Source organism: Zootoca vivipara, chromosome 2 (genome assembly GCF_965207765.1).
Source record: "Zootoca vivipara chromosome 2, rZooViv2.hap1.1, whole genome shotgun sequence".
In the NCBI taxonomy this organism is placed as follows: Eukaryota; Metazoa; Chordata; class Lepidosauria; order Squamata; family Lacertidae; genus Zootoca; species Zootoca vivipara.
In genome coordinates this window covers 70938976-70952181 of record NC_142584.1, presented here as the reverse complement: position 1 = coordinate 70952181, position 13206 = coordinate 70938976, and the positions used below count along the sequence as shown (strand labels likewise).

Genomic DNA, 13206 nt, shown 5'->3' with positions numbered 1-13206 from the left:
GATAACTCATATTTGTGGGTGCCTCTGGGTGACACTTTGATGCTGGAACTCTGCATGTACAGGAGCCTTGTAAGCAGCTTTCTCTCTGCTTGATTTACAGCAGGCACGTCCAACAGGTAGATTGTGATCTACCAGTAGATCACTGGATGTCTGTGGTAGATCACTGGTAGGTCACTGGCACCCCTAAAAAAAGCTCACCCAAAATTTTCCTCCTCCCTCAAAAAAATTGAACTATGACCTGAAGCCCTAAACAAAAATGGGCCTCCCTCCCTCCTAAAAGAAGCTCAACAAGTTTGACCTAAACCCCAAAAAACAGGGCTTCCCTTCCTTTAAAAAAAACTCAACAGCTTTGACCTGAACCCCCCAAAAGGGGGTAGATCACCCCCAGTTTTAAACTCTGAGTAGATCAGAGTCTCTTGGGAGGTGGCCACCCCTGATTTACAGTATACAGATGCAGGAGGAGGGGCAGACTGGAACACCAATGCTTTTTATAAACATCACTGTGTCTGTCAAAGCTACAGCCCCCCCTTTCTTATTCACTTCCTTTTAGCCTTGCAGAGCCACCTTAGTCAAATTGAATCCTCTGAGTCTGCACCCTCATTAAATCGCCAATAGAACTCTTAATGCTCCTGAATGCTCATTAACAAGTCCCACTTAAGAACAATAGGGTGAAATGGTCAGCTATCAAATCTTGCCTGGGGATATATGCTCCATTGTCTTAACTGCTTAACTACTGGTAGCCACTTTGCTTTATTTATTTGATGTGTTTTTGTTACTGCTGTGCCCCCCCCCCCCCAGCAAGCGGAGACTTAGCTGCTCTTGCTAAAGCAAAGCCTTTTCCACTTCAGTTTTTGGAGGGGAAAAGTGCTGGTTATGGTCTGTAAAATACATTATTTTTTTTGCTTCTAGGGGGGGCAGCTGCCCCCTCCTGCCCCCCCCTGCCTACGCCCATGTGTTGAACGGCTCTTGCTGTCACAACAAAGTTCTTCCTGATGTTTAGTCAGAATCTCTTTTTATTGCAACTTCATAGTTACAAGAATAATAAAAAATAGTTTACAATGCATAAATAGCTTCTCACATACAGTACGTGGAGTCATTTCCAATGTAATGTTTGGCTTCCACTGGACAGCTTTTGGGATGTTTCTTCTGGGCAAAAATGTGTAAAAGAGTTTAAATGGGTCGTTCACATGCAGCATACCCCATGGCAATCTATGAATTGAGACGTTATGATGTTCATTGTGTAGTCGTCACTCAGAATACTGCATGGATGAACCATTCTGACATTATATTTTCACGTGCAAACATCTAGGAACATTGGAAGCTATCTTATACCAGGTCAGAAAAATTGCCCAGTTTGCTCATCCAGAAGACGGGAACTGGCTTTCTAGACTCTCACATCACATCCTACTCAATCCTTTTTAACTGGAGGTACTGAGAACTGAAATTTGGGCTAGCCTGCATGAAAACATGTGCTCTGCCACGAAGCTATGGACCCTCCACCAAGCTAACATCCTTTGACAGCACGGATGATGAACCTCTGTGCCCCCACCCTCTAACCTGCTGTTATTGAACTACATATCCCATCATCCCTGGCCTTTGGTCATGTTGACCAGAGCTGTTGGGAGTTGGCATCCAGCAACATCTTGGGGGCTTGACGTTCCTCACGGCAGCCATATTAGGAATCATATACCGGTAGAAGCTGTGCCGCAGAGGCAACACTTTACTACAATGCTGGCTGCTTGTCCTCCTCTGACCCCAAATTGCAATCCTTTTGCTGTGCTGACTACTGTCACTTGGATCACCATGACAATGCGAAAGGAAGAACTGCTGCCCACTGGAAGGGTAGTTTGGGGGTCAGTTTGTTAGTTTAATTAGTTCTATCATGACATGAGGCAAGCAAAAGAAGATACCACAAGTCTCTCTCTCTCTCTCTCTCTCTCTCTCTCTCTCTCTCTCTCTCTCTCTCTCTCTGTGTGTGTGTGTGTGTGTGTGTGTGTGTGTGTGTGTGTGTGTGTGCTTAAACATATGCACACCACACCAGGGACTATCAGGGCAGGGCCAGGAGGGCATCAAGCTCAAAGGAGGCCTCAGATTCGGCATTTGTTAAGTTCTGCAACTTGTTTTATGCACAATGGACCGAAATGCAACATTCACAATTTAGAACATTTAAGGAAGTAAGAAACGTGATTTGGCAAATTGCTTTTAAAATTTTGTTTAACTGATACAGATATAGTTATATTAAAGAATTTTAAATGGTAATGACTCAGCAGAAGGCCTACTCCCCTAATATTATGATTGTGAAGTAATATCCCACCTTCCTCTGTGGCAGGAAGTTTGTGCTGGATCATTCTGTGAGCCAAAGTGGTAGCTTGGAGTCAGGGGCAGGCCCTTCTGCCATTTGCTTTCCTTTTTTTGGGACAACAACAACAACAAAAACAACAACAACAACAACAAACCACAGTGAAGAACTGATGGTGTTCACCACATTTTGTTGCCTGGAAGGCCTTTTGAAGAGGAAGAGAATGGGAAGCTCTCCTTTCCCCCTTCCCTCATTGCACAGACCTTTTTGGGGATGCAGACAAGGAGAAGCACTAGAGCTACATGAACTCTCCCCTCACTTGACTTCAGAACCCGTTCTGGTGCTTTTTACTGGGGCTACATTCACCTCAGATTGGTTTGGGAGACCTTCACAATATTAGGAAAAACAGAACAGCTGTAAAATTCTGAGCCCCCTCCCCCAGGTACATATAGCCAGCCAAGCGATTAACCCTACCAAATTTTGGATAGGTAGATCCAAGTTTTTTCCTGTTTTAAGGTTCAAAATGACCATAACATTTTTGTAAAAAGCCAATGAGTGAATAATGTCGCCTGGGCACACTTGCGGCAATGGTGGAAGTATAATTGCCTAGGTAATTAGTGAAGGAATTATAATAGTCAAGACTCTGAAGGATAAATGGATAGGATGGATTGAACGAGAATACAGCTGTAGATAAAATGCAAAACTTACCACTCTAGCCAAAACTGGAAGCAGAGAAGAGTGATACTGTTTAAGCAACTATTCTAACTGTAGACTAATAGTGTAAGTATCTAAGACACAGGAGAGGCAACAAACTTTTTAAAAAAAAATATGAAGAAGGGACAGAAATGGATTGTGAAGGATAGAAAAGAGCTGAGAGGGCTTTGTCCATGGATGGGCTCCTTGAAAAAAGAGGGCAGAAACAGTTTACTGCCTATGGGTGGGCTTTTTCATAATGGGAGGTGAGTGGGAGAGAAGAAGTATTGGGACTTATTCACCTCCTATTTGCTTTGCTGGTCTTGCGGAGCAAACAATAGGCACCTAATCTCCCCACTGAGGAGTGACTGGAAAACAGGACAGAGAGTGGGAAAAACAAGGGGATTGACAGGTGTGTTGTTGTGTTTATTGTGTTTCTTTTGCTACCTGCCAGCTACATCAAACAAGTATGAAGCTTGAGAGAGAGAGAGAGAGAGAGAGAGAGAGAGAGAGAGAGAGAGAGAGAGATAGAGAGAGAGAGTTGGAGTGGAGGAAGAAGCATGGGGAATACTGTGCTTGCTTTGCTGCCTACCAGCTATATATATATATATATATATATATATATATATATATATATATATATATATATATATATATATAGAGGAGTGTGGGAGGGAGAAAAGCAACTGCTTGAGATGGGCCTCAGCTGAATGTTGGGGTGAGGGTAAGGGAGGATATGGCAACTCTTCCCTGTTCCTGCTGCATACCCCAAAGCAGGAATTGTTCCAAAGTTGTTGTTCTTTTGGGGTGGAAGCCAAGTACAGAGGCATCTTTTTCCTGCTGTCTGCCCCACAGCAGGGTACAGGAATTGCTCCCAAGTTGTTGCGGGGTGAGGGAAGCACAGTGCAGAAGCATAGTCATCATTATTAGTATCATTTATTATTACTAAAGATAATATGGGGGAAAACATGATTATTTGTACAATTTTATATTCCTCTCTCTCTTCTTTTTCTGCTCTTTCAGAGGTTCAGTCATTTTGTGTTAGGCCACTACAGTGGTACCTCGGTTTAGGAACAGTCCGGTTTAAGAACGATTCGGTTTGCAAACTCCGCAAAACTGGAAATAGTGTCTTGGTTTGAGAACTTTACCTTGGTCTAAGAATGGAATCTGAAGGTGCACTGGCAGCGGGAGGCCTCATTAGGGAAAGCGTGCCTCGGTTTAAGAACGGTTTCGGTTTAAGAACAGACTTCCAGAACGGATTAAGTTTGTAAACCGAGGTACCACTGTATTTCTTTAAATAGCATTAAAAGTGGTTGTTCTAGAATCTTATGTAGTCTGTGTATGAAGAAGACTGTGAGCTGAGGCTTGTAGGCCTGTTGTACTGTGTGGCTCTGGGACAACTTCTTGTTTTTTATATCCCTCACTCCAAATAAAGCTTTGTTGCCCTGTTTCAAGACGTCTCTTATGTGAAGCTTTTCTATAAACTCCTTTGCATTAGTGCTGCCAAAGTCCCAGTCCTGAGGATTTCTCCCACTCCATGCAGGCTTCTAAATGTCATAAAATGTGACTCTGAACAAGAAAGCATGTATACAGACATGGGGAAAATGTGTGTTACAGTGGTGCATGCTTTGCAGGCAAATGATAATCAATTAAATACTGCTGGGCAGTCCTAAATTTTCCCTTTAAAAGGTCCCACCCCACAAACCATGTTTAAAAAAATGCAATTCCCACAACATGGCTAGTGCAATCTTAACCATGTCTACTCTGAAATAAGTTCCACTCAATTCAGTGGGGCTTGATCCCAAATAAGTGGAGTTAGGATTGCAGCCTAAATACTGGAGAATCTGAGGGGTTTCACTGTACAAATTTCTCCCATTCAACTTGCATATTTAGTTCTCAGATGTGCTCTCTTGCAGGTCAATTTTATTTCTTGCACTGGGTTTGAAACAAGGAAGGAAGCGGCTTTTGGTTGTTGAGTAGTTGTGTGTGTTACTCTGTTTGCATACAGACTCACCATTTTTAATTTTTATTCTGAGGTCTCAAAAGCTGGATGGGGTCCAGGCCTCTTTGAACCCCTGAGAGGGCCTGCGCTCCACAGCCGTAAGCGAGCCTTTCCCTTTCATACAGCCTTTGCCCAAACCACCCTTGGGAAGCAAAGAGGGCTGGAGAGAAGCAGGGAAGGTGTTAATCCACTGCCTGCTTTAGACACACAGTGTCTCAGCTGGATCAAATCTGTAGCTTTCTGTGCCAGTCCTGGGGGATTCAGGGAGAGAATCAGAGGCAGAGAGAGCACTCCGGTCTCCTCCAGCCTGGAGGGGACACAAACCACAGGGGACAGCAGCCAGTGAGAAGAACCCAGAATTATTAATAAAACATCTTTGTGTTCTTGTCGCCAGTGCAGAACTCTGTGGAGAGGGTTCTGTAGCCAAATTATCTGTGGATCTTTTTAATAAGCTCCCTAATTATCTCACCAACTGTCCCTCGCTCACTTTGTATAACTCCTTGCCCTGCTTTGCTGTTTACCCACCTTTTGGGCTGTCAGTTTAGCTAATGATTTCTTTAATAAAAACACAGCCATCTAGCCGGCTTAGCTGGTTATCTTTCTGAATGTTGCATCCTGCTTTCTTTGTCTGCCCATGGCCAGCGCGACACCATCAGACCATGAGGAAGGGAAAAAAAGATGCCCCCCTTTTATTTCCTTCATGCCCTGCTCCACTTAATCAGATCTAACTGCCGCTCTCTGCAGCTTCTCGGCTCAGCCTCTTCTGTCTTTCATTGTTCGTTCTTTTTCTTTTCTTTTTACTTCCTACTGGTTTTCTTGCTTCATTCCTTTATTTTAAGCAACATCCACACACTGTACATTTAAAGTCCATTTAGCGCACATGGCTTTTTTCAAAGAATTCTAGGAACTGTGGTTTGTTAAGGGTGTTGGGAATGGTTGCCCTCTGACGGGTAAACTACAGTTCCCATGATTCTTTGGGGGAAGCCGTGTGTGCTAAATGTGTGTGCCATTAAATGTGCTTTAAACGTATGGTGCGGATACTATTTCCCCCACTGTTTATCACCCCTCTTCTTTGTTTCCCACCCATACATCTTTCTTTTTCCAGTTATACCTTCTCCTCCTTTAAAAGGTGTGTGTGATTTCTGTCCCTCTTTTTTTTGCAGTTTGGCAAGTGCCTGGTTCAAAGGGACTTCCCTTGAAAGGAAAAGAAATGGTGGTATGGGCATGTGTGGGTGTGATCCAGAGAGTCTGCCAAATACATTTGGCATGGAGCAATAAACTGTATGGGGAGTAGGGGTGGATGGGAAGAAGCATGTCTGAGTCTCCCACTCTTCAACTCTCACTGTTGGCACTTATAAGTAGCAGGAAGGCAGAGGAGTCATGTGATACTCTGCTTGAAAATAGGGGGAAGGAGGGAGGCAGATGTAGCATAAAAGGACACTAAACGGACGCTGTTCACAAACCACAGCTCAGCAGCTTCAGAAACCAACCCAGCTTCATAGCCCGGAGCAGCAGTCAAGTCATAGGATCTTCTGTGACTTTCAGGGCAGTTATATGGTGGAATGCCAGTGCACAACCACTTCCCCAAAAAACACTGTGAGAATTTGCTTTGAATTCACTTGCTACCTCCTCAAAATATCAGGACACCTGATGTCAGTGGGTCCTGGGGAAAGTGTCCTCTGATCTAGCCAATGGGCAGTGCTTAGAGTGCCAGGCCAGAGGAGGGGGAATTAAGGGGTGCCCAGACCAGTCTTCAGTGTTGGTCATACCTGCCAAGTCTCCCGCTGAAAAATGCGGGATCAGCAGCTGCCGGGCATGCGTAAAAGCGACTTCCGGTGCCGCTCTGCCAGATTTCCGGTGCCCACACATGAGAAGAGCAGCACCCAAAATGGAGGCTCCCTGGCAGGTAGGAAATCCGGGGGATTTTCGGAATTTTTCTCCATTCGGGAGAACAGCGGGAAACGGATTAAAATCTGGGGGTTTTCCGCGAAAAACGGGATACTTGGCAGCTAAGGTGTTGGTGCTGACCTTTAAAGCCCTAAACGGCCTTGGCCCAGTATACCTGAAGGAGCGTGTCCACCCCCATCGTTCTGCCCGGACACTTAGGTCCAGCTCCGAGGGCCTTCTGGCAGTTCCCTCACTGTGAGAAGTGGCGCCTACCCTGGGGAATGCCCTCCCATCACATGTCAAGGAAATAAACAATTATCTGACTTTTAGAAGACATCTGAAGGCAGCCCTGTTTAGGGAAGTTTTTAATGTTTGATGTTTTATCGTGTTTTTAATATTCTGTTGCGAGATGCCAGAGTGGCTGGGGTATAAATATATGATGATGATGATGATGATGATGATGATGATTCAGCAGTGCCAAGGTTCTGGGAGCCCTGGCAGTTGCAGAGTGCTGCCACTGACCCTGCTAAATAGAAACCCTCTTCTTGCAAGTGTTTCTTCGGCTCCATCCACCAAAAGCCCAGCTCCAGCAATGCATTCTTAGTGGCATTTGACTAGGGAAGGAGGGAGGAGGAGTTTGGCCTGGCATATCTGTAGGGAAGCTCCTGAAATTAAGTGACAGATGGCCATGGTCTCAGGTGTCTTCAGAGGGATCCTGTGGTCTTCCTACCCACAGGAATTGGGGTCAAATCTGTGACTGAGGCAAACATAGCATGAGGCAGCAGAGCACAGCAGCAGGAGCTGCAAGCTACAGGAGAAAGGACAGAACTAATTTGCACTGGCATCGCCAAGGCAAGACCCTCTTCAAACTGCTAGTTTGCTGAATGCAAGGCAAGTCTCCCTCGGAAGGCTGCAAGCCTGGCTTGGAGTGGCATCTATTCCTTCCTTCCTGCTCTGCTTTTGGGGAATTGGGCCAGAGAAATCTATGAGCAAAGCCCTGGCAACAGGCTCGTCCTCTCTCTGCAAATGAGATAGCTAGCTCTCTCCCTCTTTCTCTCCTGGCAATGGGCTCTGTACGTGATAATGATATATTAATTTACATTAATTATAGCATTAATACATCCTTAGGGCTTCTCAAGAGCAGCAGCTAATTATTCTGTCACACGGATGCTCTGGGATACGGTCCCTGCGTTAGGAAGCCTAGAATCAGGCAGAGCTTTTGTCGGGAGGGATGAACCCGAAGGCAGAGGTGGTGGTCAGGGTGGGCTATAAAAAGGTCGCTCTGTCTCTCGTACAGGTGTGTGAGTCAGGCTGTGATTACCACGTTCACTGCACCTCAGGAAGCATCACAATAAAGCAATGGCAGGGTGTTTGGAAACACCCACAAATCCTGGGCACACAAAGGCTCGCTCAGATAACTGAGCCTGCTGCAAAATGTATGCAAAATACTATCCCCAATGGCCATCAGCTATGTTTTCGCAAATATACCCCGCCTGTTCTCTGTTCTCACTTCCAAGGTGAGCATATATCGGATATTAGAATAACGTGACCTCCTATCATCTCATCCCAGGAGCCTCATCCCACTTCTCATCTTTCCTTGGTTCTGTACAATAGTATGGAGGGCCTTTGAAATCTATAGGGCCCCAATAGATTCCCATTGTAAGAATGCATTGCCTAGAGTTGCAGTTCTGGTGATAGTTTATAGAGAAGCATCAGATTAGCCTCAACTAGAACCAGGGCCTTCTCAACACTGGCCCCGACCTGGTGGAATGCTCTGTCTCCTGAGACCAGGGCCCTGCGGGACCTGATTTCTTTCCACAGGGCCTGTAAGACAGAGTTGTTCCGCTTGGCATTTGGCCTGGAGCCAACCTGATCCCCTCCCCCATTTCCCCTTTCTTTTCCCCTTTTGTATGAGGCTGCATTTTAAATTTTAATGTATTTAGTCTTGTTGTTGAATTGTATTTTAACTAGTTGTTTTATATTTGGTGTTAGCCGCTCTGAGCCTGGCCTTGGCTGGGGAGGGCGGGGTATAAATAAAAATGTATTATTATTATTATTATTATTGTTATTGTTATTGTTATTGTTATTGTTATTGTTATTATTATCATTCCAAAATATGAGGCATTTTGTAGCAGAAGACTCTGACATGTGGAGAGCAATTTGGTTTTGCAGAGCTATGATCCACTTGAATATGCAACAGTCTTTCAACATAAGATAAAGTCCTTAAACGCATGGCTATGCTTACTATGTCTTCCCTATGTAATCATGGGAAGCTTCTGCTCTGTCCTGTGCTTAGCAGCATGGGAACAAATTCTTCTGATGCCACCTTATTCTCTTGCTGTATCTACTGCATGATCTACAGAACAATCTGACACACTGAGTTCCATGGGGCTTCCAAATAAGTGTGTAGTACCCTTAGTCTGCTGAACGCAGAGCCCCTTCACTTCTTAGGACATTCATTACAGAACACTGTAGAAAGGGGGATCTCGTGATGCCAACATGGTATTGCTTTTTATTTTCTGACTACTGATTCTGAATTAAAACCAGATAGCGATAGCTAAATTGATAATGACCGAAGCACTTTACAAACATTGTCTCATCATCCTTACATCAAACTAACTAGTGAACCATTTTCTACAGTAATGCCTTCTCCAACCCAGGAAAGCTTTAAAAATTTCCCAGAATGACCCAGAATGCCAGGGCATTGCAGAAATATTTAAGCAGCAGCTTCCCAAACCCAGCTACTCAGTGTGGCAGGCCGAAAGCAAGCACCAAGAGAAGCCCTACAGGGGCCTCAGCAGCTGCCCAAGAATACCAGGTGTCGAGGCTTGGCTTGGAACTGGCAGAACAATATTGGCTTGCCTTAGGGCCACTTATTAAGCTCATGGAAACCACTATGCTACCTTAATTCACTGAAAGGAAGCCACTTAATGACTTGATTCCTAGTTTCACAGTTGTATTCTATAGCCACAACCATAGACTTCTCAAGTAACCATCCATTTTCCAAGCCCTTTTATCCCATGAGCAAATTCCTAGAAGTGGCTTCTTCCATCTGCACTCATTCTTTTTACCCCTAATTTAAGGCCCCAGACACATCACCCCGATTCTAAGCACCACACTCCGCATTCCCACCAGCTCTCTCCTGTTTGCAAATGGTACCTGAATGGAGACGTCACTGTAGGAACCTCCGATAACCCCTGTGATAGCTGTAGGTACATCATCATGGATGGCATAGGACCCATCAGGGCAGATGTGCTCAGAGCCATCCACTCGGGTGAGGGAGGCACGCACAAAATCCAGCGATTGTTCTAGGGCATAGGTGTCCTTGGAACAGGTGTCTAGGATGTGAGCTCCCAGGGTGATGCCTGGCAGAAGCTGCTGGTTCTTGTTGATCTCATCTAGGGCAAAGAGCATAGCTTCAAGGCGCTGGATGCCACGATGTTCATTGATCTTGCCACACTCCTCTGTAGGATTTCCTTTCTCGTGGACTGGGAACAGGCCCCCAATAACCAGGTCGCCTTCCAAGCTGATCTCCTTCTTGGCTGCCACACTGTATCCAGGGCTCTGGCTATGAATGCTGGTGTGGCACACAACAGGATAGACCAGCAGAATCCATAGGGTGGCAGAGGATGCCATTGCACTGCCTGAAGAGGGCAGCAAGCACCTTTCCAAGCCACAAGGAGACCCCCCTGGTCAGAGCAAAGGTGTCAGATGGCCTACCATTGGTTGTGGGCAGTTGTGTCTCTGAAACACCTTTAATTCAACAGCAGCGTCCAATGGCCATCCTGCCGCGAGGAATCTTCAGCCTTAGGTGAATAAACAATTATATTGTGATGTCCAAATATAGCCAAACAGAAGCAATTGCTGCTGGGAGTTGTGCTTCTTATCAGCCCCTTTGGAGAAAGAAAGACACAACAACATGTGGGAGACAGAGAAAGAGACAGGAAAAAGAGGGGAGATAATTAGTTACAGCATGGAAGGCCTGGTGGAGATATCCTTTAAGTTCTGGATCTTTAGTTTTATGGTGCCACAAATGTGGCACTACTGATTACTATAAATATCATCACTTTTACAGTCACTTCACAGCATATACTCAAGGTAGCTCCCTACTAAGAAAATGGTATTTGCTTAGGATAAGCAGGCACCAGCTTTTCCGCTGAGCACAGGCAAGCCTCAGGAAATATGGTCCTCAGGCACAACTAGGATTCCAAGCCTTATTTCATTGTTTACACAGGCTGGCTACTAGGAGAAAATAGATACCTTATGTCCATTCATTCATTCATTCATTCGAATTTCTCAAGAGTTACAAGGCTAACCAGGGAAACACTATAAACTATATTAGTTACAATAAAAGACAAACAAAACCCCACTTCTATACAACTGTTCATAATTTTTATACGTACGATATATCTATATATCTATATCTATAGTGTGTGTGTGTGTGTGTGTAAAAGAACGCAGCATTTTGAAAAGCATCCACCTGTATACTAGTATCCCTTGGTTTAATGTAATTTGTTATCAGCATCCCTTATTTTGAAGAATTAATGCTTATTTCAAAGGAGGATTCCTTGCTTCAGAATAGAGTGCTGGGATGGAACACAGTGGGCAGACTAGAACAGGGGTCACCAACATTTCAGCCCCAAAATGGCTGCTGGGGGGGCATGTCTGCCACATCTAAAAGGGCAGAAGGAGAGGACCACAAAATGTTGCAGGCATGCCTCCACATCGGGGGGAGGGGGGAGGGGGAGGGGAAGCACCGACATTAGCCACCAAAGCACTTTCACACAGAGAGACGTTCTCAGCACCTCTTCTCCGTCCTGTCTTCCAGCAGATTGTGGATGTGTTCAGTGCAGAAGAGGCTGAGCGTCTGCAAACAGGAGCTGAGCAGCAGCAAGAACAAACTGTCTCTCAGATATTGTGGATTTTTAAGGTGATATTTACTGAGACCGTTTGTGGGCACCATCATGGGAGATATAAGCACGCCAACTGGGCGTGACCCCTGGCATCTTCACAGAACCACAAAGGAAAACTTCAGTTCTAGATTTAATTATATTTTGGGGACTATTCTTCTTTAATGGATTAATGTGAATTCCTTCACCTGCTCCAAAATGTGCCTTTGTTTGGGAGTCGGAAGAAGGGATGCTAGGAACATTGAAGGGATGGAGGGGGGAAGAGGCGGAGCCACAGGGACCTCATTTCCTGCTACATCAGAATGGTTGAAAATGATGGCCAGTACCCCAAAGTCTTTCCATCTTTGCCTCTCCTTTCTCTCTGCTGCTGACAGAATAATATTCTCTGTCCCATTTTTTAAACATTCTATCCTCCTATTTCACTCCTCTAAGGGAATCCTATATTCCCCATAAGAACATCAGAAAAAAAAACCTGCTGGATCAGGCCAGTGCCCCTTCTAGTCCAACATCCTGCCCCCCCCCCCCAGTCGCCAACCAGATGCCTGTGAGAAGCCTCTAAGATGAGCCTGGGTGCAAGAGCAGCACTCCCCTCCCCTCCTGTGACTTCCAGCAGCTGGTTTTCAGAGGCACGCACATGGGCTCCAACATGGCCAAAATAGTAAGTGCTTCAGAAAACAAGACTGGAGGCCAATGACCTGCAAACCACGACCAATTTCTCTGGTATTGTGTTTAAAGGAGCTAAGTGGTTAGCATTTTATGACATCTTGTAAGAATTAAATAGCACAACTCGACATAATACGCAATGTTTCTTTTATAAAAACAAGAAGGGGAAATGTTGTTTAGGGAAGCTTTTAATGTTCAATAGATTATTGTATTTTAATATTCTGTTGGAAGCTTCCCAGAGTGGCGGGGAAAACCCAGCCAGATGGGCGGGGTATAAATAATGAATTATTATTATTATTATTATTATTATTATTATTATTATTACTATTATATTTTGGGATGACTAAACATAGGCTGGACAACTGTTTCTTGGACGACTGGAATCTCTGCAGGCAACTAAAAAAAAATCCCTTTTACCACTGCAAAAGGTAAAGGGACCCCTGACCATTAGGTCCAGTCGTGGCTGACTCTGGGGTTGCAGCGCTCATCTCGCGTTATTGGCCGAGGGAGCTGGCGTATAGCTTCCAGGTCATGTGGCCAGCATGACAAAGCTGCTTCTGGCGAACCAGAGCAGCAAACGGAAACACCGTTTACCTTCCTGCTGTAGCGGTACCTATTTATCTACTTGCACTTTGATGTGCTTTCGAACTGCAAGGTTGGCAAGAGCTGGGACCGAGCAATGGGAGCTTGCCCCGTCGCGGGGGTTCGAACCACCGACCTTCTGATCGGCAAGCCCTAGGCCCGGTGGTTTA

The 13206-nt window shown here is 45.1% G+C and overlaps 1 protein-coding gene across 1 annotated transcript in view; it reads right to left on the bottom strand.

Annotated features, from left to right (window-relative positions):
* The window catches only part of GRM2 (glutamate metabotropic receptor 2), a 42666-nt gene extending 32026 nt beyond the window's left edge, over positions 1-10640 (bottom strand). The window contains exon 1 of the mRNA XM_035108061.3: positions 10041-10640. Coding sequence (XP_034963952.2) covers positions 10041-10517 — 477 coding nt within the window. The 5' untranslated portion in view covers positions 10518-10640. The remainder of the gene's footprint in view (positions 1-10040) is intronic.
* Positions 10641-13206: the final 2566 nt, after the last annotated feature.